The sequence below is a fragment of the Mobula birostris genome, chromosome 21, assembly GCF_030028105.1.
Source record: "Mobula birostris isolate sMobBir1 chromosome 21, sMobBir1.hap1, whole genome shotgun sequence".
Lineage (NCBI taxonomy): Eukaryota > Metazoa > Chordata > Chondrichthyes > Myliobatiformes > Myliobatidae > Mobula > Mobula birostris.
In genome coordinates this window covers 52,874,874-52,900,498 of record NC_092390.1, presented here as the reverse complement: position 1 = coordinate 52,900,498, position 25,625 = coordinate 52,874,874, and the positions used below count along the sequence as shown (strand labels likewise).

At 41.4% G+C, this 25,625-nt stretch overlaps 2 protein-coding genes across 3 annotated transcripts in view; one reads left to right on the top strand and one right to left on the bottom strand.

The window, feature by feature from the left end:
* Nucleotides 1-1,772: 1,772 nt before the first annotated feature.
* On the bottom strand, nucleotides 1,773-12,899 carry c21h10orf88 (chromosome 21 C10orf88 homolog). 2 transcript variants are annotated; one of them, XM_072239483.1, is made up of 6 exons: nucleotides 12,716-12,899; nucleotides 10,963-11,163; nucleotides 8,740-8,809; nucleotides 8,453-8,659; nucleotides 4,494-4,993; nucleotides 1,773-2,710 (listed from the first exon to the last, which is right to left on the bottom strand). In XM_072239483.1, exons 1-6 carry the CDS (start codon nucleotides 12,841-12,843, stop codon nucleotides 2,482-2,484), a joined length of 1,335 nt encoding a protein of 444 aa, XP_072095584.1. In that variant the 5' UTR covers nucleotides 12,844-12,899; the 3' UTR covers nucleotides 1,773-2,481. The 2 variants fall into 2 exon arrangements, with proteins under 2 accessions (XP_072095584.1, XP_072095585.1); XM_072239484.1 differs by having other exon boundaries at nucleotides 10,963-11,158; nucleotides 12,716-12,797.
* A 6,192-nt stretch (nucleotides 12,900-19,091) lies between these two features.
* Nucleotides 19,092-25,625, top strand: part of LOC140185794 (disintegrin and metalloproteinase domain-containing protein 9-like) — a 75,060-nt gene continuing 68,526 nt past the window's right edge. Inside the window, exon 1 of the mRNA XM_072239477.1 lies at nucleotides 19,092-19,194. Coding sequence (XP_072095578.1) covers nucleotides 19,092-19,194 — 103 coding nt within the window. The remainder of the gene's footprint in view (nucleotides 19,195-25,625) is intronic.

The window sequence follows — 25,625 nt, the reverse complement described above, 5'->3', positions numbered from 1 at the left end:
TGCTCACTCATTCCACTTCTGATCCCTCTATCAGGACTGGTGTGTGTTCCCTCATCTTTCTTTTTCTGAAGTCCACAATCAATTCTTTGGTCTTACCGATGTTGTGCAAGGTTGTCACCGCTCAACTAGTTGATATATCTCACTCTCGTAAGCCCTCTCGTCACCATCTGAAATTCTGCCAATGGTTGTATTATCAGCAAGTTTATAAATGGCATTTAAGCTGTGCCTAGCCATAGTCATGGACTTAGAGAGTAGCGCAGTGGGCTAAGCACACATCAGTGTTGATTGTCAGCGAGGTGATCTTATTTCTGATCTGCAGACTGTGGTCTTCCAGTTAGGAAGTCGAGGATACAGTTGCAGAAGGAGGTAGAGAACCAAGTTCTGGAGCTGTAGAAATGATGGTGTTAAATGCTGAGATGTAGTCAATAAACAGCATCCTGACATAAATATTTGTATTGTCCACGTGATCCAAGGCTGCAGGGAGAGCAAATCAGATCACACCTGCCATAGACTTATTGTGGTGAATGGCAAATTGCAGTGAGTCCAGGTCCTTGCTGAGGCAGGAGATGATTCTAGCCATAACCAACCTCTTAAAACACTCTTCACCATAGATATATGAGTACTACTGGATGATAGTCGATAAGGCAGCTCACCCTGCTCTTCTTGGGCACTGTATTCATTGTTGTTGCTCACTTGAAGCAGAAACCCAATAATATCAAAATCACTTCACATCTGCCATCTGAAACAATTATGCTTTCAATCACCAGTTCCCAATGGCTGCACTGCATATAACACAAGGGCACCATGGTGACATAGTGGTTAGCATGATTTCATTACAGCTCAGGAGTTGGAGTTCAGAGTTCAATTTTGGCATCCGGCATCCCCTGTAAGAAGTTTCTGTATGTCTTTCACATGGAATGTATGGATTTTCCCCAGGTGCTCCAGTTTCCTCCCATAGTCCAAAGATGTATGGGTAATTGGTCATTGTAAATTGCTCCGTGATTAGGTTAAGGTTAAACTGGGGTTATCTGGGTTGCCAGAAGGCCTATTCTGGGCTGTATCTCTAAGTAAAATAAAGACCCACCGGAGTAACTCATTAAAGCTTCTTTGATACAATCCCCCAAGTCTTTGATTTCTATCACCTGGAAAATCAAGGATAGGAGGCAATATCTTCAAATTCTTTAGGTTAGATTAGCAATAGACTACTGTGGGCTAGGGTCTGGCTCAAATTGTCTGGGACTTTTCAAACAGGATCTCCTCAATTAACCTTAAAGCAGGCCTTCCCTGCTGGTAAAGCCTACTACTGCACAAGTTTACCACATCTAACCTGTGGCAAAAAATTTTAGGTGAAAACTGCACAGTGGCATTAAGACTACTGGATATGGTTTAGTAGCATCTAATGTAATATCTAGTGACATACAAAAGCAAACCAACCATTCCCAGGCATTGAATGTCACATAGGACCAAGGGAGAAAATCATTCATTCACAATCCACTTATTCGTTAATTTTTTTTCATATAAATTCATTTGCGTAGGACACTATGCTATGCAAGTTCAAGGCCAAGGCATTTTTTCCACAGGAATTAATTTGTATTTTAATGCCACTTATGCAGTCCAAATCTATCAAAACATTACTAATACCTCATGAATGCAAGCAGGATACAAATTTTCTTTAACTTAAATAAAGATTTAATCACACTCATTTGTATCTTGGGTAATAAATGGCAGTCAATAAAGGGTCTAAAATCAGAAGCGAATGCTGGAGAGACAAATAGAATATACCTGATAATTTTATTAAGTATGCTAAACTATGTTGTTCATGTAATTTTAAGTTTCCAATGTACCCAAAAAAGCACTGGAGGGCCAAGGATCAATTTCAGATCAACTCTTCAAGGGTAGTACAAATATGAAAAAAAAAAAATCAGTAAAACAGATTAAATTCATTCACAAAGTTATAATGCTATTTCACAAATGTTACTTATTTTTGTACATATTATAAATTTAGCATTTAAATTTTTTTTTACAGCAGTGCTGTTTTCAGTTTTTTCTTCTGCTGACATGTTGGAAGTTTGCAATAAATTTTGAGTGCCCAAGATTTTCCCGTGAATCATTTGTACACATATGGATGAGTCATATACAGACCTTACTTTCTGCATCAACCTGTATCCATCCACACTGCCAGCTTTAAACAGTCTTTAGGATTTATCTATTAACGCAGCAAAAGAGCTAGAATTAGACTTTCAAAACTGGCAAGTTGGTAGGTTAAAAGATGTAGGATTGAATTAGCTGGGTTAACTGGCCATGAATTAATGAGTGTATACATCGCTCAAGGAAAAACACACCAAATACAAACTTAATATGCCTGAACCTCAGATTCATACAGCCCAAGTACATTGCTTAGATTTCCCTGCATTAAATGCTAAATTTAGTGTTTCTCAAAACTAAAACAGTTTAGTTGTGTTTTGAGGAGTGTGAAGTTACTTAAAGCCCTCCATTTGTTAAGACAGCACCACATTCAAAACTTTTTGTTACAGTCCTATTCACAGTAATATTTTCAATCAACTTGGTGAGCGAAACAAACTTTTTATCAAGGTCATCTTGCAATATATTTAACCGATGATCAATATAATCTTTAAGTCTATTTTCTACTGACTCCATATGTTCAGTGATATGCTTTTCCAATTCGAAACAAAATGTCTGTTGGTGTAGCCTGTGAAGAAAGGAAGCAACATAAGTTAAGCAGACAGGTCTTAAAACATATATTTAAACAATTCATGATTAAAATAAGGTTAGAAAGTACAGACTTTGGGGCAGCAGTTCATCAAAAACAGCCAATGTGGCACAAAATGTGGGATCAATGAATAATAGATGCACAAGTTGTCCATTTACAATAAATTATTGCCTTTGATTAATAGGCTCTCTATGCTAATACTTGTGGATAGTTCAGGAGCCACAATACAGTTTCTGATTTAGTGAGAGCACAGAATCTAAAACGCAACACTGATTGTGCTTTAAAAACGTATTTCGTAATATCCTATCACAAGAGGTGCTATTAAATCTGATTTAGCACATTTTCTTATTTCTCCATTCCCTGTTTCCACAATAATCTAAAACATTGCATTGCGATAACAACTATTAGCTATGGTCCACTTATGTGTAAGTAGTTACGACATCTTAGATCAGTATCCAAATGTCCCTCAGACATCACCCTCAAATGTGAAATATTAGTTCCATTGTGTTTTAAAATCTATTCAAATTCAAGACAGAAACTTAGGAACAGGAGTAACATAACCAGCTCTGGCATTCAGTACCACTTTCACTTCTACTCCATTATTTGAATTCTGTTGAATAGGCAGGGTAACAAAAATCTATTAGTCTCAGATTTATAAACTTTGAGATAGCATCTGTAATACGTAAGGTTAACTTATTTCCTGATTGAAAACTGTTCCGAAAATCACTTTCACTGTGCTGGTTAATGATGGGCTCGCTCGAGGTATGTAGGTCCCTTCCCACTGATTAGCTCCTGTGCCCTGCGGCACCGGTTTCTGGTCCTAGGTCACGTGTTGAGATACCCGTGACTGGCTTCCGGTCCTCAGGTGTATAAAGGTGAATGCACATGTGCAAGTCTCTCTCCTTTTACCCCGACCTCACTCCAGGCTGTGAGCCGCAGACAGCACTGGAGAAATCATTTGGAAGGTGTGCTGCACTTATTAGGATGAGGGTCTCCTGCTTCTGGTGCAGTTAAGTAGTTGGTTATTGCTTGTTTAATCTTGTTGTGTAACTTGGACAGATTTAACAGGTGTAGTACTGTAGTTTCTTTAGTTTGGGTGACTTGGATAGGTGCTCGTTCAACTTACATGCGAGTAAAGTGTTTCATTGCTTGCTTGTGAATGAACAGTTACTGTACATACCCACAATCAGTGTTTGTTGTCTCACTTACCAAAATTGGGAATCTGCTTCTGTGCAACAGCATCCTGTGCTTTTTGTGGGAGAGATATCTTTGAAAAACATCCGTTTAAGAACTTACCCACAACCCCCATTCCCCGTCACTACACCTCCACATCCCACCTGATGGCTCTATGGTCTCCTGTCACAGATATCAGCATTGTTAGAAAATGAGTCTATCCACCATATGAATTGTTTCAAGACCTTAAAAATCTCAAATATCATCATTTACAGTCTAACCCTAACCCAGCAAAGGAAAGCAAGCCAGATTTATGAAACATTTCCTCATACTGCAATTCTCATAACCCTGATAACATGCAGAATTTCCACTCAAAATTATTTATTCACTTAAAACACAAGAGAGCAAAATTTTTAGAGATTTGGCTTAAATGAATTCCTACATCTGTGCAGTAACTGACAATTATCACATAGATACTGGTTTAAGAGAGTTAAAAGCCAAGCTGAATGTAACAACAATTTGCAGAGCAAATTTTCATAAAATACTTTGTACAAGGATGCAGGCTCCATTTTTTTGTAGAAAATCATACCTGCTATTCATTCCATCCTCTGTTGTTGGATAATTTTTGAAAGTTTTAGATTTTTCTCCTATGCGAAGATCATTCACCTGGCTGGACAAATTCCGAAGAAAGGGGAGCATTTCAGAACTAATGGTGTTTTGTTCCCCATTATTTTGTTTGCACAAGTAAGTTGATACAGCTTCTCGCATATCTCCTCTGGCAAACTTCTGTTCACCTGCATCTTTTGTGTTGGCTTCAGAAACACACACAGTATTATTTATTCCTGTAGCCAAGTTTAAAGCACCTGTTTTCTCCGCACACTCGCCATTAGATACAATGATTTCTTCTGGCTCCTTTGTTTCTTCCAGCCGTGAAATAGCTATTGAATTAGTTTCAATACATTCATGAGCAGATACCCCGTCCTTAGATTGTGCAGTTATCTGAGATGAACCAACTGCCTTTCCAATTTCTGCCAAAGTTTGTGTTCCAAACATCCCCTGAAACAATCCTCCTAATGTTGCTCGGCTGTGCTGAAATGAAAACAAGATAACAGCGATTCATATTCATTTGAAACTCATAAGCAGACTGCACAATTCTTAGTGATTCAAGGTCACCTCAGAAACAAGGTTACAGCCATTTATATTCATTTGAAAGTCATAAGCAGACTGCACAATTCTTACAAGGTCACCCAGATGTGATGTACAATTTCAGCAAAAACATAAAACCTTTGGGTTTAAGATCATGATAATAAGCATAGGTCATATGGCCCTTCGTCCAGGTCATGGATGATCCCATACCACAGCTCCACTATTATGCACTATCCCCACATCCGCTGATTCTTTTAAAATACAGAAATCTATACATCTGCTTTGAATGAACTCAACAACAGAACCTCTGTAAATCTCAGTGGTTGATAATTACCACCTTCCAGGAGAAGAAATTTCTCCTCACCACAGTTCCAAGTGACTTACCTTTTATTCCGAGACAGTGACTTCCGTTTCTATATCCCATTCAAGAAAGTATCAGCCTTTGGAACCAAGTATGAAGAGTGTAAGTTTCCATGAGGTCGATCTCTCATTCATCTAAACTATGAAGAATACTGGCCAAGTCTGCTTAATCTCTTGAAGTAAACCCAACATTCCAGCAACTAATCTGGCAAATCATCACTACTCTCCTTTTATAGCAAGTACACTGATTTTTAGCATGGGGATTAATACTTATGGGTGGTCTCACCAAAGCCCTATGTAAGTATAGTAAGACATCTTTATTCCTGCATATATATCCTTTCAAAGGTAAACATACCGTACTAATCTGTCACTATTTTAAAAAAATGCTGTGTTGTGCCAGTGAAGGACTTCACATTTTTCCAGAGAGTATAATATCTGTCATGTGCTTATTCACTCAATTTGTCTACAGCCAGTTACATAGTTTTCTCTATTCAGAATCCCACCTAGTTTTGCATCAACAAAATTAGAAATTTGACACTTAGTCTACTTTTGTAGCCATAAGTAATAGCCAAGAATGATCCATTTATTCCCACTTACTGCTTTGTCTGTTAACCAGATCTCATTCCATGCCAGTAAAATGATATGTGGTCTAGCTCTGTACACCAACATCTTGTTTGGGATGCTTTTCTATTCTAATAACACCCTCAAAAGAATTTGAATGGCTAAACATCATTTCCTTTAGTTCAACCTATGCTGACTCTGCTCAGTCCTATTATCCTCATCTAAGTGTTCAATACAGATTAAAGCATTTTCCCTCATACTGAGGCCGTTATATTTGTAGTTCATATTTTCTCTCATCTGTTTCTTAAATAGTAGTGTCACATTTACTATCTTCCAATTGATAGAGACCATTCCAGAAATTACTGACCCAATTCATCCATTAACTCTAACCCAATCTCTTTTCAAAACTCTGGAATATATGCGATTAAGTTATTGGGATTTCTGAGCTTTCAGTCACACCAACTTCTCTAATAACACTTTTCCACAAATGATCATTTCCATCTGTTCCTTGCTGTCACCAGACCCTTGGTTCTGAAGTCTTTCTGACAGGATTTAAGTCTTCTTCCAGCAAGATTAACACAAAGTATTTCTTCCTCTGCCATATTTTCCATTACAAATTCCCCACTCTGTACCCACACTTGCACTCACTTATCTATCCTATCTACTATTCCACCACCTTTTTCTCATATTTTATCTTCCCCTTATCAATTTTTTGGTTCACGTTTACCAAGTTCAAAATGCTCCCAAACTTCAGGCCTACTACCACCTCAGGCAACTTCATAAACCTGTTGACTTAAATTGTTCTACATTACTCCTGTCAGCCAAGACCAGACAATAACTCTTATTAATTTATTATTTGGAAAAATAAATGTGTTATTTATTTATTTAAATGATAGCTATTGCATGTCCTCAAATATACAGTAATGTGCAAAAGTCTTAGGCACATATATAAAGCTAGGGTGCCTGACTTTTGAGCTGTACTGTGTATTATGTCTTTCCAATGACCAAATAAAACTTAATACTACTGAGTTAATACAAGGCTAAGTGCTCATATTTCTGTTTATCAGCCACCTTCCTATTTTAACCAAAACACAGAAACGTGCATAAGTCTTAGGCGCCCTAACTATATATATGTGCCTTTGACTTCAGCACAGTACTGTAGCTTTCAGTAAGTTTGCATGCATCAATCTAATATTGCCTTCAGTAATTATTAGACAGATATTTGTTGAGTACCAACTTTCTCTCCAACATCTTTTCAAGACACTGCTTGCTTTCAGTACTGAAAACAGTTGTGAACAAGCAACATAACCATCCATATTGTTGAATTACTATGCCATTTTCCTATCTTTCTAATCCCAAACAAATAGCTTGTTCTGTCCAAATAAAGAAACTTTGTTTTAAAAATCAATTTGCCCAAATGCGGGCATCTACTTTCCCAAACTCCCTGTGAGGATGAAGCTAGCCACTTCCATAAGCTGCTGCCATACACTCTCCCAATGCCATGATTACAGAACTCCAGATATAATATGAAGTGACAATGTAAGAACCAGGATATTGTGTAACATGAATATGGAAGTACAGATAGTTGTAACATGAATATGGAAGTACAGATAGTTGTTTTTCTACATGCCTGTTGTCCTTGTCAGTTTCATTTACTGTGGCTGCAGGTTTTGGCGGGTATGTTTAGACCAGTCTAGGCAAGTAATTACAATGTGTTTTGTAGATAGTCCACAATGCTTTCAGGGCCAATCCAACAGTCTGCTATGCACCAAGTGGTGTAAAGCTTCTGTGGTACTGTTCAAGCCATGGTCATCCAAGCAACAAATGCTCTTGACCTGTGGTTTACAGGTAGTTAGGGATCTCTCACCTCTGATATAAAGTCTCTAAACTGCTTTTGTAGTCACAGATTGTGCATGACTAGTTAAACTTCCAATCAATAATGATCTCCAGAATAATGGAAGGAACTGGACAATGAAGTAACAAGGTCATTAGCAGGACTTTTTTTTTGTTGGAGATCATCATTGCCTTTCAGTTGCATGATGTATGTATTATTTCCTGCAATTAACCTACAGTACAAAAATCAACACTTTTTGTATGCAGACCAGTAAATAACTTTGACTTAAAACTGGCTTGTGAGAGAAGGCTTAATTGTGGCAGAGAGTGCGAAATACAAAGCAAATGCTTTGGAACCATGTTAAAGATGGAGATTCATGGAGCCATCTCCTCCCATTAGCTGTTCAATGGGATTGTTTAGCCCTTTGTTTAATGTCTGCTACTATTGTTTAAAATCTGCTTTGCCAGGCCAGGAACTCATTCGTAGAATCATTTGGTGCTGAAGCAAAAAGAGTCAAAGTAAAAATATTTTAATGCAGAAAATACAAGCATTGCAGCTCCTCATCCTAAAATAACTTACTTAAAATAGAAATACAACATTTTATTCAACTCTTTACATTCACTTAATATATTTTTCATATCATTCACCTTTTGTTGAAACTGGACCATGTTCAAAAGTTGCTGAGCTCCAGGTGATAGCTTTGTTCCCATTGAATCCATCATTGTCTGAACTCGTTGTAAGTTGATGTTGTTTCCTAATGGAGAAATGCCTCTGGAGATATTAACTGAAGCACGTCTTATGCCCAGCACTATTTCACCAATTTGTATCTTCTCCTTTCCACCTAAAGAAAGCAACTAAGAAGCAAACATTAATCAGGAAATTTCCTGACTAAAACATGCCAAATAAATGCCAGATGCAAATTTCAACAGCTTACCTTCAGTTCACAGGATGAACTAGGAAAATCCAATTTTAAATATTTCTTAAACATGATAACATGATGGCCACTGAAAAAGATTTAAAAGGAATCCTCATGAGTTAGAAAGCACTCAGTTACATCAATGCCTTTCAAACATCCATGGCACCTGTGCAGAAGCTACTACTAAAGTGAATCTTAAAGGATAAATCAGAAGCATATTCTTCTATCCGAACAGAGAGCTTGGGGATTATGTCTGTAATTCCAGATAAAAGCCATGCATGTTTGAATATAAGAACATGAGAAATAGGAGCAGGAGTAGGCCATCCAGCCCATCAAACCTGCTCCACCATTCCATAAGATCATGGCTGATCTGGCCATACACTCATCTCCACCTACCTGCCTCTTCCCCATAACCTTTAATTCCCTTAATATACAAATGTTGTCATAATTTTAGCATACAAAATCTCTCTAAGGCACATCATTCTAACCAACTTAACCTTTTCTTTGATATCCTTAGATAGGGAGTATAGTAGCATAACTTTACATTGCTAGCGATCTGGGTTCAATTCCCACCACTGCCTGTAAGGAGTTCCTCAATATGAATTTGAGGGTTTCTCTAGGTGCTCTGGTTTCCTCACACATTCCAAAGATGCATAGGTTAGGGTTAGTAAATTGTGGGCACATAATGTTGGTGCCAGAAGCATGGTGACAATTGTGGGCTGCCCACCAACCCCTGCCCACATCATCAGACTGTGTTGGTTATTGATGCAAACCTCGCATTTTATTGGATGTTTTGATGTATTTATGTGATATATAAAGCTAATCTTTATCTTTATGGCATAATGCCCACTTTATCTTTATCTTTATGGCATAATGCCCACTTTTTTTTTATGTATACATGAATTCAAGCAATTTGCTTTTTTTCTTATATTTATGTCTTATTTAAAAGTTTAAAACCATTAAAAAGGAAACAACTCGAATTTTTCATTTGAGACACTACCATTATTAAAAAAAGAAAGCTCTAATCTCAAAAATAGTGTAATCATTTTAGATAATTAAGAGCATTAACAGCATAGTTAGCTACACTGTGTAAACTGCAATCTGTCATGCAAATAGCTACTTTATGAAATATGGCATCGTACATACACCTTCACGTGGACTTATTTTACCTAACTTGTTGGTAAGATGTCAAGAAACTAAAAAGTGAACTGAAAAATAATTACAAGTTTCCACAAAATTACCTCATTTGCCATTTATAGTGTATTTAACCAAAATGTATTTAAACATTTAAGAATACAAGAATCTGCATTTGCTGTAATCTGAAGCAAAAAAAAATCTACTGGCACAATGAGTCAGACAGCATCTAAGGAAAATGAGAGACGTTCAACATTGCAGGTTGAGAACCTACAGCAGGACTGAGAACGTAGAGAGAAAGAGCCAGAATATAGAGGTGAGCGACAGGGATGAGTCTGGAGCTGCAGGCACTCGCTGGAACCAGGTGAGGTAGGAGATAATGGGCATGTGGAACCAGGTAGGAGTGGGATGAAGTTGGGAGACAGAAGCTGGTGGGAGATTGGTAGAAATAAGGAGGGAGATAAAAGGAGGCAGTTGGAACCAGGTAGGGGAAAGGAGAATGGGGGTAGAGACAGAGGTTGGAATGTGATCAGTGGAGACACCACAGATTACAGATGCAGGAATCTAGTAAGGAAGATGATGTGGAACCAAATAGAAGGGTGGGAGAATGATCGGCAGAAGGAACCAGTTGGGAAAGGAGATAAGAAACCCAGTAGATTAATGGATGGAAGCAGATGGGGGTGGAAAAGAACTAGGGTGGATCTCTACAGTTTCATGTCTACATTTGTCACCTTCCAGCCACCATCTCCCACAACTGGATCCTTCTATCCCTTTTCATTCCTCACTAATCTGTCTCTACCTATCACCCACCAGCTCGTGTCTACCAACTTCATCCCACCCCCTCCTGATTCTGTCTGGCCATCATCACAAGCCTCATTTGGTTCCACGTCACCTCCTGCTTCACCCCTCTCTCTCTGCACAGGCTTTCTGCCTCCATTACATTGCTGCTTTTTTTAAAAAACACATTTTTCTCTCGCAGTTTGTTGTTTTTTGGTTTGAACATCATCAATATCAAATACTTCATTGAAACGAGAGCAAAGCAGCTATACTACAACAATTTCCTAACTGTTGATTCTATGTTCATTGCAAGGTAAAATAAGAGATTACCTGTTTTTTTGTGGATTATCCACTCTTTGGCCTTGGCATGTTCCACAATACTCTTCTTCTGTGTAAACTTCCATTGTTTTTGCTTCACTAACTACTTCTACAAAGATTATCTCAGCAAGTTGTTCAGCACACTGGAGATACAAGATGCACGGCGTTTCCACAGTGTTGGTTTCAGGTCTTTCCAAAGTAACTGTTTCTGTACTGAAGCATAACAGGAACATACAATAAGACATTTCTAATAGTAAGACAATTTTCAGTCTTAATATTGTCACAATTTATTTTTATCCATGGCCTGATACACGTTATTTCCACTTACAGTAAAACAGGCTTTGCATTGTTCCAATGTTAATTGAGATTTCCTAATGCCCATTATGTAGTGCTTTCCAGATACTGATAATATTCAGAATATACAATATTCAGTGCATTTACATTCAGAGCTTCATAGAAAATGGATGCACAAACAAGAGAAAATGTACAGATGCTGGAAATCTGAGCCACACACACAAAATGCTAGATGAACTCAACAGGCATCTATGGAAAAATATACAGTCGACATTTCTGGCTGAAACCCTTCAGGATTGGTGAATACAAAGTGGATTGGTGCTTTCTTCACATATCACCATTGTTACACAAGGAAATCTTTAAAAATCTGCTAGTAATGTACTACCTCAAATCACTAAGCTCTTGAAAACAGCCAAAAAGATTGATGCAGATATACAGCATCATAATTATAACATAAGACCATAAGACATAGGAGCAGAATTAGGCCATTCAGCCCATCGAGTCTGCTCTGCCACTCCATCCTGGCTGACCCCAGATTCCACTAAACCCACTTATCGACCTTCTCACCGTATCCTTTGATGCCCTGACCGATCAGGAAACAATCAACTTCCACCTTAAGTATACACATGGACTTGGTCTCCACCACAGTCTGTGGCAGAGCATTCCACAGACATAGAGCAGTACAGCACAAGAAAAGGTCTTTCATCCTGTTGTGATGTTGTGCCAATCCAATTAAATTAGTAATTAATTTGTTGGCTATTTGTCCAAGGCTTGCTCCACAACTCAAATGTAAATCATTTTTCATTCATAATGTTGATATAGACCATCACAGACTGTGAAGGATACCAGATATATTGTCTTGAAGTCTTGGGCACACCACCAACTTTTTTCTTTGGTTATTAGATGAGAAACATAATGGGTTACACAAGACACAGTAGATGCTGAGATCAGGACCAAAAAAAAAAAAATCTGGTAAAGAAACTCAGTGGGTTTCTTTGCAGCATCTAAAAAAGGAAATGGACAAGTTGAAACCCTTCATTTGATGATCCTTCACCAGTCCTGATAAAGGCTCTCGAACTGTCCATTTCCATCTGGCCCATCGAGATCCTCCAGTAGTTTTTTTTAACACAATGGGCTACTTCGGGGCACTCAATTAGTCACAAATGGATAATGGCTAACCGGTCAGCAATCATTTCACTAAAGCCCAGCGCTGACACCACTTTATAGGTACTGTTTGTATTAAGAGGGGGTGAAAGTCAGCGCCAACATGTCAGCAGTATAAAACAAGAGTTATTGGCGCCCTTGGCGCTGTTCTGCAGCTTTGGGCAACTTTCCTTCCTGTGGGGAGGCTGCTTTCCAGCAGATAGCGGCACCTGGCCTGGAAAATGAGAAACCTCCCGCCTCCAAGTACCGGCCCAGAGGCTGGAGAACAGTCATCGGATCCGCCGCGGAAGCCAGGCCACCGTCTTACCGCAGCGCGCTCTCCCCGCTGCCACCTCCGCTCTCCGAGTCGGCCGCCACCAGCCTCAGCACCTTCCGCAGCCCGCCCTCGCCGCACTGCCAAGCGGCCCTGACACACAGGCCGGGAGTTGGCTCCATGCTTCCCACTCGGCCGCCGACCAGCCGCCAAGCGACTCGCGGGCGCCGGCGCTCCCGGAAGCCGCCGTGTGCGCAGGCGCGGGCCCGACGCCCGGCTCTGGGGGCCGCGGGGGTGTTTCTCGTGATCGTGGCGGGAGGCTTAGTGGTCCCCAGTGTGGCCACTGTCAGTTAGCACTGAGTCATTCCAGCACGAAATCAAGCCCTTTAGCCTAACTGATCCATGCATTTGTTCGCGTTGACCCATGTCCCTCCTTTAGAGAAATCCCCAACCTGTTTCGTAACATTAAGGAAGGCATCTATGGACCCCTGCAACGTTTCCTATCCCGGTACCTATCCTTAAAAAGTTGTTAATGTACTTATAGCCATATAACAATTACAGCACGGAAACAGGCCATCTCGGCCCTTCTAGTCCGTGCCAAACTCTTACTCTCACCTGGTCCCACCGACCTGCTCTCAGCCCAAAACCCTCCATTCCTTTCCTGTCCATATAGTTGTCCAATTTAACTTTAAACGACAACATCGAACCTGCCTCAACCACTTCTGCTAGAACGTTTCACACAGCTACTACTCTCTGAGTAAAGAAGTTACCCCTCATGTTACCCCTAAACTTGTGGCCTTTAACACTCAACTCAATCTTGCCTCAATTGCTTCCTCCAGCAGTTCATTGCTTATGCATTCCATTCTCTGTGTGTAAACAAAAAAGGCCAAAACTGCTATTAAATCTTTCCCCTTTCACGTTGACTCCCCAGCCATGAGAAAAAAAGACCAAATGCATTTGCCCTATCAACACCTTCAAACCCTCAGTCTCCAAGGAAAAAATGTCTTAGCTTGTCAAGCCTCTCCCTGTTTATTGTGAGTTAAAGGCACCACATCCCAGCGAATGCAAACTAGCAGGTATCAGTGGACCAGGGATTAGATGGGAGTTGGGCGGAATATGGAACAGCATCCACATCATAAAACAAGTTGCCAGCGGAACTTAGCTGGTCAGGAATTGAAGGAAGGTCAATCTTTTGGGTCAAGATGCCACATCAGGACTGGATAAAGAGGAGAGGGGTTGGAGAGAGGTAGCGCTGGAAACTGATATGTTTATCCACATGTGCTGAGTGGCAGGTGGAGCCAGTGGAGGAAGGAACAGTGGAGGTAGTGACAGATGATAGTGGAGACAACAAAAAGCTATAGTTGCAAGGAATCTGACAGGAAAGGATGGCAATGAATAGAACCAGATAAGGGAGGAGTGGTCAGCTGATAGAAACAATAAGGGGAAGGGATAGAGGATCCAATCAGACTGGAGGAACAAATTGTATCATTTCTTAATGCATGCATTACTAAATGACAATAAAAGAGGACTGCGTGTCCTCATAATCTAATCTAATAAGTGTGTGAGTGTCAGTTGGAACCAAGTGGAGGAAAGGGAAGACACTGGGTAATGAAAGGGGGGTGGTTGGAAAGAAGGGAGCATGTGGGAGGATCAAAAAGAGAAAGAAAGGAACAGAAGGGGTACTGGTTTCCTTGAATTTTGAGAATTCCAGATTCATACCATTGGGTTGTAGGTGGAACATGAGGCCCTGTTCCTTTTGTCTGTGGCGGTGCAGTGTGGGAATGAGCAGGGCAGCTGAAATGGTTTACATCCAGAAGCTCAGGATGACTATTGAGGAGGGAGAGCACCTGCTTGGAAAAGTTGCACTTGGTCTTAACAATGGAAAGGAGGCCATATCAAAAGCACTGAATGCAATAGGTGAGATTGGAGGAGATGCATGTGAATCTGTCTCATCTGGAAGGCTGTTTACCTATTGTGCTCTGAATGTTGTGCCATACACCTGCCCTTCTCCCATCCACATTCTGGCCCCAGCTCCCAGCCACTTTCCAGTTCCTTTTCCTGCCTATGCTCCTGCCACTGTTGGTGTAAGAAAGTTGTGGCTAACCATTAACTGAGAATAAGTTATAGGAACCAGATTGGGAACCAGCAAGTTCCTATCCAATCAGTAAGACAAAGGAGATGGTGATGGACTGTTTCCTATTACTATTGATGGTGAGGATGTGGATGTGAGAGGACTTTCAGTATCTGGGGGTGCACCTGGGTGACAGACTTGAGTGGAGCACCGTGTACAAGAAGGGCCAGAGTTGTCCTTACTTCCTAAGGAGACTAAGGTCCTTTGGAATATGCAGGCCTCTCCTTTACATGTTTTACCAGTCTGTTGTCGCCAGTACAATCTTCTATGTGGTGGTGTACTGGGGCAATGGCATCAACATGGGTGATGCCATTAGTCTCAATAAACTGATTAGAAAGGCTGGCTCTGTTATAGGAGTCAGACTGGACACACTGGAGGCTGTGGTTGGACAAAGGCCCCTATGGAAAATCCTGGCATTTCTGGGCATTGCTTCTCACCCTCTGCATGCCACCTTGGCTGAACAAAGGAGCACTTTCAGTAATAGACTAAGAGAACTACGCTGCTCCAAAGAGTGCTATATGAGGTCATTCTTACCTTCGGCCATTAGGCTCCATAATGAGTCAACCTACAGCCGGGGAAGTGATGACCCCCTCCTGTTAGAGGTGACCTATTTTTATTCTTTTTTTACTTCCCTTCTAATATTTGTATATCTGTGCACTTGTAATGCTAGTGACACTGTGATTTCCTTTGGGATCAATAAAGTATCTATCCAATAAAATGATAACCATGATGTTTGCAGATATGTCAATTAAAGATGATTAAACATTAGCTTTATTTGTCACGTACAAAGTACATTGAAACATACAGTGAAATGTACATCAATTCAAATCAGCAACACGCACACAAAGCTGGAGGAACTCAGCTGGCTAGGCAGCATCCATGGAAAAGAATACAGCCAACGTTCCGGGCCGAAAACCTTCGGCAGGACTGAAGGGAGTCAGCTCTTCTGGCCCTTCGAGCAAGAATGCACCAGCAACCCCTGACAAACCTGATTAGCCGTAACCTAATCACGGGACAATTTATTGCCGAAGGGTTTCAGCCTGAAACGTCGACTGTACTCTTTTCCATGGATAATGCCTGGCCTGCTGAGTTCCTCCGGCATTTTGTGTGTGTTGCTCGGATTTCCAGCATCGGCGGATTTTCTCTTTGCTTGTGATAGGATTGTGGTGGGCAGCCCACAACTGTCGCCATGCTTCCGGTGACAAAATAGCATCTCTCTAACCCTAACCAGAACATCTTCAAAAAGTGGGAGGGAACTGGGACGTCCGGAGGAAACCCATATCGTCGTGGTTTACAGATAGTGGCAGGAATTGGACCCCAGTGTTGGGTGCCATGGTAACGTAGCGGTGACTGCAACGCTATTGTAGCTCAGGACGTTCCAGAGTTTGGAGCTCAATTCGGACGCCATTCTATAAGGAGTCTGTACATCCAATATTTGTTTTCCTCGGGTGAGCTGGTTTCCTCCCGCAGTCCAAAGACATACATGGTAGGTTAATTGGTCATTGTAAATTGTCCCATGATTAGATTAGGGTTAATTAGGTGTGTCGGGAGTTGCTGGGACAGCACGACTCAAAGTGCTGGAAGGGGTGACTCCATGCTGGAGGGGTATCTCTGTAAGTAAATTACAGTGATGCACAAACTGCTCCATTACTGTGCCGTCCCCAACAATGATGTGACCCAAACGCCAAGTTCCCTGCTCACCAAGAACCAAGAATGTAAGTGAACATACCAAGGACAGAGCAGCAGTCCACATAAAGTCATAGAGCTGTAGAGTACAGACACTGGCCCTTTGGCCCAACAAGCCCATACCAACCATGGTGCCCACCCAGCTTGTCCCAATTTCACGCATTTGTTCCATTAAACCGCCAAGCCCCATCCCTCCATGAACTTATCCACGTGCTTCATAAATGATACGATTGTACTTGTCTTGACCACTTCTCCTGGCAGCTCATTCCATATACTCACCATCTTCTGCATGAAAAAGTAACCCCTTATATCCCTTTTAAATCTTTTCTCTTTCATCCTAAACCAATGTCCCCTACCCTAGGAAAAACACTATTACCATTCACCTGATCTATGCCTCTCATAATTTTAAATATTTCAATCATGTCACCCCTCATTCTCCTACATTCCAAGCGTGGAAATCTAATCTAGCTAACTTCTCCCTGTAATTCAGGCTGTCTAGTCCTGGCAAAGAGACTGTACATCTTTCTTTTTCAATCTTTTTATTAGTTTTATAGAATATAAACATAACATAGCAATAATACAAAGTTGTTGGGAATATATTGTTATACTTAACATGAGTAATTATAAAACCAAATAGTATTTAATTGACAAAACTTCCAATCATGTAGGATACCAATGAATAATACAGGACAAAAAGAAAATAATGAGACAAAAATCATGAAAAAAGAAAAAATAAATAAAATAAAACTCCCTCAAAAAAAACCAATCTAAACAGAATTAGTCAACTAAACTAAATAAAGACTTGGGCAATTTTAACAATGTAAAAATGAAAGAAAAGAAAACCTTAGTGTCAATGACTCCGTTCCTCTCAACCAACATTACAGGGAAGTAAAATAAGTTTGAAAAATGGTCAAATTACATCATATGAAAATGCTGAATAAATGGCCTCCAAGTTTTTTCAAATTTACTGGAAGGGTCATAAACCACACTTCTAATTTTTTCCAAATTTAAACACAACATAGTTTGTGAAAACCAGTGAAATACAGTAGGAGGGTTAATCTCTTTCCAATTCAGCAAAATAGATCTTCTAGCCATTAAAGTAAGAAATGCAATCATCCGACGAGCTGAAGAGGTTAAATGATTTGATTCTATCATTGGTAATCCAAAAATAGCAGTAATCTCTCTCAGAAAAGTGTTGTAGCAATTATTTATAGTACAATTATGAATTTATGTCCTGATGTTTCTAATAAAATTAAAACTGATTGGGAAAGAGAACTTAAGATTACTGTACCGATTGAAAATGGGAAAAAATTCTTCAATTAGTTAATTCATCCTCTGTATGTGCTAAACATGTATTGATACAGTTTAAAGTAGTGCACAGGGCTCATATGTCCAAAGATAAACTACCTCATTATTATTATTATATTAATCCTATATGTGATAGATATCATTCCAAGATAGCTTCTTTAACTCACATGTTTTGGTCATGTCCTTTGTTGGAAAAATATTGGAAAGATATTTTTGATATTATTTCAACGGTTTTGAATACAGACTTACAACCTCACCCAATTACTGCTATTTTTGGAATACCAATAAGAGACTGTACATCTAATCCTTGCAACGTGTAGGATTTCTTCAGGTGCTCCAATTTCCTCCCACAGTCCACTCTTGGCAGTTTAACCACATCTTTCCCATAACGGGGTAACCAAAACTGTACACAGTTCTCCAAGTGCATCTGACAATAAACTTGACTTTACTTTCATAACAACCCTGAGCTCATCTTATCAGCGACATTTCTTTTGTCCTGGCCATCTCTAGCCCACTTTCTCTGCACCTTTCAGCTGTCTTGTTTTCTTACTTTCTTGGCCCTGATTAAAGATCTTAAGTCATTAGTATTGGCTCTGTTTTCTCTTCCTGCATATACTGCCTGACCTGTTGAGTGTTTCAATTGTTTTGCTGTTCTTACTTCACTCTGAGCTCCATCAGAAGTAGAGGTTATCAAAATTTCAGAGGAAACACTTTTAGCATGTTCTCAAGCCTCACTGAAAAATGTAACACTCATGGAATCTTCATGTGCCCTGACCCAACCACTACTCTCAATTGTGAAGAATCAGTTGGAATGACTGTGAACTTCAATCCAATTCATCAGGACCATGCAGACAGCCAATGAAAATGGTGTAAGGAGTGTTCCACTTGCCATAATGCCCTCCCCTCTGTCAGTCAAGCACCTCATACAATAGTCCAAGAGCCATGCTGGCATTATTAGCCATTATAGGATATACAGAAGCAGGTGCTCTTCCATTTCTAGGAGCTGCCCAAGAAGGAGACCTGCAGAAACGACCTTTCCAAAAACTACTTAGTGCCATACCTTCCTCTGGAAGATGCTTCCAGTTACAGACCTTCCTAACAGATGCTCTGGTACTCCTCCTACGCAATCACAAGGTTAAGGAATGGGCATTCCCATCTAAATCTGACGCAAGCCGTGCGAAGTTTACTCTGATGTCATCAGTGGCCAAACTCGTTTCTCTGGTCCGTTTGGATGTTATTTATACCTGACTACAAGTTGTTCGGACCAAATTACAAGTGGTTGAAGCACAGAATGAGCCCTGGTCAATGGCGTGGGGTCTGATCACTGGGTGCCCGCCCAGACCATCTAGTTGGATGTTACTCTTGGTAGAGCTTTTACTGCTGGGATTCTGCATTAGCAGTAGGACAGGTAAGGAGAAGTGCAAGAACGGTTCCTTTATGCTGTATCCAATTGGGATTATTATTCGATCCATTACACTAAATGTATAATTACCGCAACCTTTTCGTTACGACCCATTCTTCAGACGGAAATTGGCTCGGAAGACGGGGCTTTTCGATAAGCCATTTTATTAGAAGGATTTAAGTAAAAACCAGTTCCTTAATAACAACTCTTCCGTCTCAAAGAGCGTTTGACCTACCTTTCTGCAACTTTAATTGACACGGAACTGTTCAAAATACCTTACATTGTTTCCTTATATTCTTAAGCAAGGCAAACCACAAAAGACAGAATGGACCGTGCTCAGATCTGAATGTCGGGCTGTAATTCTCACTGATAATCACCACCCTTGTCTCTCAGGAATCAAACTAGTCCTCAGCTGCAGTCTGGGTCTGCATTACCCCCACCGCAGAATCACTTCAATTCCGTCGTTCAGTCCCTACTCGTTTACTCCCTACCCCTGGGCTCCCTAAATTTGGTTCTATACCGCCCATGAGAGTTTCGAGATTTCTTCTCCCCCGGTATTAAATACAAAATCAATATTAGGCTTTCTATGCTTCAGTTTCACTTATGCAATTCCTCCATCTCATTTCTATTTTCGCCTGCCTTCCTTGGATTGATACAGTAAACAGTTTATTTTATTCTGACAATAAGACTCGTTTCTCTGTCCAGACAGACAGATGCTTTTTGAACACTTGAATTGTTCTAGCATTTTTGTTTTCCTTTCATATTTCCGGCAAACTTTTTCTCGCCTTTATGTCTTTCCAAACTCTAATATTCAGCGGGATATTGATTAGTGGGAAACATGGACAGAGAATTGGTAGATGAAGTTTAATCCAGGTAGCCGGAACTCTGCAGGTCAGGCAGCATCTATTTAAACTCCTAGGTATTATCATTTCGAAGGACCTGTCCTCGGTCCAGTTACGAAGAAAGCACGGCAGCGACTCTACTTCCTTGTAAGTTTGTGAGGATTCGGCATGGCATCGAACTTCAACAGACTTCTATAGATGTGTGACGGATTGACTGGCTGCATCAGAGTCTGGTATGGAAACACCAATGCCCTTGAACGGAAAATCCTACAAAACGTAGTGGATAGGTCCAGTCCTTCGTGGGTAAAGCCCTCCGCACTATTGAGCACATCTACACGGGGCGCTGTGGCAGGAAATCTACCCATCATCAGGGACCCCACCACCAAGGACATGCTCTCTTCCCGCTGCTGCCATCAGGAAGAAGGTACAGGGGCCTCAGGACTCACCACCTCCTGGTTTATGAACAGTTATTACCCCTCGACCATCAGACTGTTGAACCAGTGGGGATAACTTCACTCACCCCATCACTGAACTGTTCCCACATGGACTTACTTTCAAAGAGTTTTCATCTCATGTTCTCAACATCTATTGCTTATTTCTTATTATTATTTTCTTTCCTTCTTTTTGTATTTGCACAGTTTGTTGTCTTTTGAACACCGGTTGTCTGCCCAGTTGGTGTAGTCTTCCATCAATTCTATTATGGTTATTGGACTTATAGAGTATGCCCGCAAGAAAATGACTCTTGGGGTTGTACATATACATACAGTATGTTCTTTGATAATAAATTTACTTTGAACTTTGATCTATTCAGTAAGCAATTGTATTCAAATATTTAAGTAAAATCAATTTTCATTAGCAACTCTTCCTAGTCAAAGGGGAGTGTTTAACCTAACTTTATGTAACCTCAATTGATGTGGAATGTTGTCTACTCCTTTCTATAGATGCTGCCCGATATGCTGAGTTCCTCTAGCATTTTGTGTGTTAATTTGGATGCCAGCATCTGAAAAATTGCTTGTGTTTAATCCAGACAAATGTGAAGTGTTTCACTTTGAGAGATCAAATGCAAGGCAGAAGTATACAGTAAATGGCAGGACCAGGACACCAAGGAGCACTGAGGTTTAGAGGAATTACTGGGAGGAAAGTCCATAGATTCCTGAAAGTGGCCACACAAATATTTTAGATTGTGTGGTAGTGAAGATATAGGGTATACTTGCCTTCAATGGTTGGGTTGTTGAGTACAAAAACTGGCAAGTCATGTTTCAGCTTTAAGAAAACCTTGTTTCAGCCACATTTGGAGTATTGAGTGCTGTTGTAGTTGCCACATTACAGGAAAGATGAGGAGGCTTTGGAGAGAGTACACAACAGGTTCACCGGGAGACTGGCTGGATAAGAGAATATTAGTCATAAGGAGAGGCTGGACAAACTTGGGTTATTTTCTCTAGACTTTCAGAAGTTGAGAAGAGATTGGATAAAAGTATATAACTTTATGAGGAGCAATTAATAGAGTAGATAGTCAGAGTCTTTATGCCAAGATGGGTGAGGCCAATGTTAGGTGTCTTTAAGGAGGGTGAACCTTCACAAGGTGGCAAACCCCAATGGAGTACGTACCTGGTAAGGCTCTGAAAATTTGTGCCAACCAACTGGCGGGAGTATTCAAGTACATTTTTCAAATTCTCATTGCTACGGTCAGAAGTTCCCACCTGCTTCAAAAAGGCAACAGTTATATATATCATTGTCCAGTCCATGAAGTCCGCATTCTGATTCACGGTCTGGTCCATCGATCCTTGTTCCAGGTTTTCCGGTCTTCCCTTGTCCTGTTATGTGTCTTAATTGAGGCACATGATTCTCATTTTGGGTTGGCTACATAAACAGCTCCTGGGTTCAGCTTCAGTGGCTGGACTGTTCCCTTCCCTTCCTTCTGTAGCCCTCGTCTGCATCCTTGCCTATTCTCGCCGTCAAGTTCTAATGCCGGAGCAAGACCAGAGCCTTGTTAGGTCTAGATAAGGAACTGTTTATTGTTGTTTGGAACTGTCTCTGTGTCCACGCCTTCGCTAGGTAGGTTCAGCCATTTGCCACTACCTTGAGCTGAGAACTGTCTCTGTGTCCATGCCTTCACTAGGTAGGTCTGGCCATTTGCCGCTACCTTGAGTTGGGAACTGTCTCTGTATCTACACCTTCACTAGGTAGGTCCGGCTGTTTGCCACTACCTTGAGCTGGGAACTGGCTCTGTGTCCACACCTTCACTAGGTACGTCTGGTCATTTGCCACTACCTGGTGTTGGGAACCGTCTCTTTGTGCCCTTGCCTCCGCTGGGTAGGAGACCTTGAGTGGAGATCTGTCTCTGTGTTCTGTGTATGAGTCCCAGCCCTATGTCCTGCTCCCTAGGAGGGGTTCTGACTCTCTGTAGAGCCCCAGCCCCAAGTCCTGTTCCCAAGGAGGGGTCCTGGCTCTGTGTTCCTTGTTCCTGTTCTCCTTCGACCAAGTCAAGGCTTTGTGTTCCCATCCTGTCCATGTACCTCACCCAGCCCGGTGCTGGGGTTCCCTTGTCCTGTTCAGGAGTCTCACGTCCAGTCCTGTTGCCACTCCTCGTCCTGTAGCCACATCTTGTCCTCACCTAGATCTGGGGTCCGAGCCCAAGTCAAGACCCAGGTTCCAGATCCCTGTCCAGTCTCTGGCTCGGAGTCCTTGTCCAGGTCCCACTTTCCTAGTCCAGGCCCTGTGTCCTAGCCTCCTCCAGGGCCTGAGTCTTGTCCAGCATCATTTCTTTCCCACTTCCCTTGCTTGCTTGACACACCTAGTCCTGTTCCTAGTACTTCATTGTCTGTGGCTTGCAGTTGGGTCCACCATCAACACCAACCTTATGACAATATCAGTGCCTAAGAAGAGTAGTGTGAGCTGCCTTAATGATTATTGCCCAGTAGCACTCACATCTATGGTGATGTATTGAACTGCTGTGGCTAAGTCAACAAATTTCATGGCACATGCTGGTGTTAATAAACCTGATTCTGATACAGTACTAGAAGGAATAGCTTTAAGAGAGAGAGAGAGGGAAAGTTTAAAGGGGATTTCCAAGGTAAGTCTTTTCCATTAAAAGAGGCAGGTACCTGGAAGGCACAGCCAGGGGAAGGGGTGGAAGCAAATACTACAGCGATGCTCAAAAACATTTAGATAGGCACACTAACAGGCATGGAATGGAGTACTGTGACTTGAGATTCATCGTCAGATCTGAATGAATACGCCACAGTTGTCACCAGCTTCATCAAGACCTCTGTGGATGAGTGTGTTAGGTCTTTGGTCTGTCCAGGGTTGGCCAGCAAGGGCAGATATAGTTCCCACCTAGCTCTAATGCAGGCAATTGTCTAGGCGAATGGAGAGGTCAATCAGTGTGTCCAGATCACTCTCCACACCTCTGAATGCTAGTTCATCTTTGATGGCATCTGAAAGCCCATCTTCAAAAGCGGCAACAAGCTCTTCTGAGTTCCATGGACTCTCCGCAGCTGGGGTGCAGACGGAGATGGCAAAGTCAGCAGTGCTGAGGCTACCATGGTGAAGTTTGAGGAGTCGTTCGGCTGCTTCGCGACCACTGATCGGGTAGTTGAAAACCCTCCTCATCTCATCCATGAAGACTCAGTAACTGAAGCGAAGAGGACCCTGCTGTATCCAGATGGGACTAGCCCAGGCTAGTGTCTTCCTAGTAATCAAGGTGACAACTAGCATGAGGAAGTTAGTTTGTCAGAGCTGGAATGTGAGGGAGCATTGAGGGAGAAAGCCGTGACACTTCTCTGGGTTCCCATACCTCTGGGGAGCTGGCGGGTGTAGCTCAGGTCCAGAAACTAGTGGACTAAGAGGAGCTGAAGGACATTGAGGGGCTGGCAATCCAGGTGGTGGGTTGGGTTGCTGGAGAGTCTGCAATGAGTGTAGAACCTGGGTGAGCAGCTGTCCATGCCTGGAAACTGCAGCTTCCTGTCTGGCCAAGTCTTGCTCATGCCTCCCCATAGTTGTTTGACTGGCCATAGCAGCAAGATAGTTGAAGTCAGAAGGACCAGGATTATTTGTCTCTTTTCGGTCCATGAAGCAGCTCAGTCTTGCCTTAAGGAAAATGGCCTGATCAGGAATCAGGTCGCTGGGTTGAAGTCCAGCACTGTACCACAGTACCACTGAGTGAACCCAACTGCAGACACCACAATGCAGACAGGAGTTGAAATGCAGACTCAAAAGCAAGTTTTACTTTCTTTTAGCCAAGATGGGCAAAAATAGAAGGCAACCAGTCCAAATCAAAAGTTCAGTACTCCAAACACAAATTCAGTAATCCAAGATCTTGATGTACAATAAGATCCATAAATGGCAGGCAGCAAGCAGACATGAAAATATACAGAAAAGACTCCACACACAAAAATAAAACAGAGGCTCTTGTTACATAAAAGATAACACTTTAAAATTGAGCAATATAAGATACAGGAAGCAGGGTTTAAATACACAGATGTTAATTGCATTCAATGATCAATAACAAGAAGATCCAATGGATAACAAGAAGAGTCAGGAAAAAAACTTTAAGGAACTATGTCTGCCCCCTGCTGGCCAACCCCAGAATACACCGAGTCCTAACAGAGTGTGTGCCTTCGAGAATATACCGGTCATACCCAAACCGAAAGCTGTGAATGGACCAGGAGATTTGTAGTCTGCTGAGAGCTAGATCTGGGGCATTCAAGATCGGTGATCCAGAACTATGCAAGAAGTCCAGGTATAACCTACAGAAGGATATTTTAAGAATGAAGAAACAATTCTGATTGAAGTTTGAGACAGAATCGGAAGCATACCAGCTCTGGTAGGATTTGCAGGCCATTACTTCCTACAAGGTGAAACCTAAGATAATGAATGTTTGTGTTACTTCATTCCCAGATGAGCTAAATGCCTTTTTATGCATACTTTGAAAGGTAGCATAAAACAATACTTGTGCAAATCTCTACAGCATCTGGGGACACTGTAGTCTCTGTTTTGGAGCCTGACCCTTGGTTATGGTGGGGTCAGTCGAGTGATTGATGTTGTCAGGCTTTTGTACCTTCTGCCTGATGGGAAAGGAGAACTGAGAGAATGACTGGGCCGAGAAGGGGCCTTGAATAGGTTAGCTGCATCCTGAAGGCAGTGGAAAGTGTCGACAGAGTCAATGGAGGGGAAGTCGGAATAGACTGCCTTTACAATTCTCTGTAAATTTCTTTGTAGGCTTGAGCAGAGCAATTGCTATACTGTGTTGGTTTTGTGGTACAACTATAACAATTGGTATGAGACACACTGAATTTCCTTTGCTTTCAGAGGAATTAAGTTGCTTTATTTGGCCATTGCATCCATGTTGTTGGACGAGTACAAGTTGTTGGTGATATTGATTTCTAGGAACTTAAAATTCTCAACTATCTCCATCTCAGTACCATTGATTCAGATGTGGGCATGTACTCCACTCTGCTTCCTGAAGTCAATGAACAACTCCTTTGTTTTGAGGGAAATGTCCTAAATTATGCCACTTCCTGCTGAAAATCTCAACCCGCCCCCCACCACCATGGTGGTGTTATCAGCAGACGTGTGTAAGTTAGTGTTAAAGTG

Excerpts from the sequence above, each read along its gene's own strand:
- c21h10orf88 (XM_072239483.1), bottom strand. The coding sequence starts at position 12,843 with ATGGAGCCAACTCCCGGCCTGTGTGTCAGGGCCGCTTGGCAGTGCGGC. Across the intron at positions 11,164-12,715 it reads AGCGGGGAGAGCGCGCTGCG|TACAGAAACAGTTACTTTGG; the intron begins GTAAGACGGTGG and ends GTTATGCTTCAG. Across the intron at positions 8,810-10,962 it reads GATAATCCACAAAAAAACAG|TGGCCATCATGTTATCATGT; the intron begins GTAATCTCTTAT and ends AATCTTTTTCAG.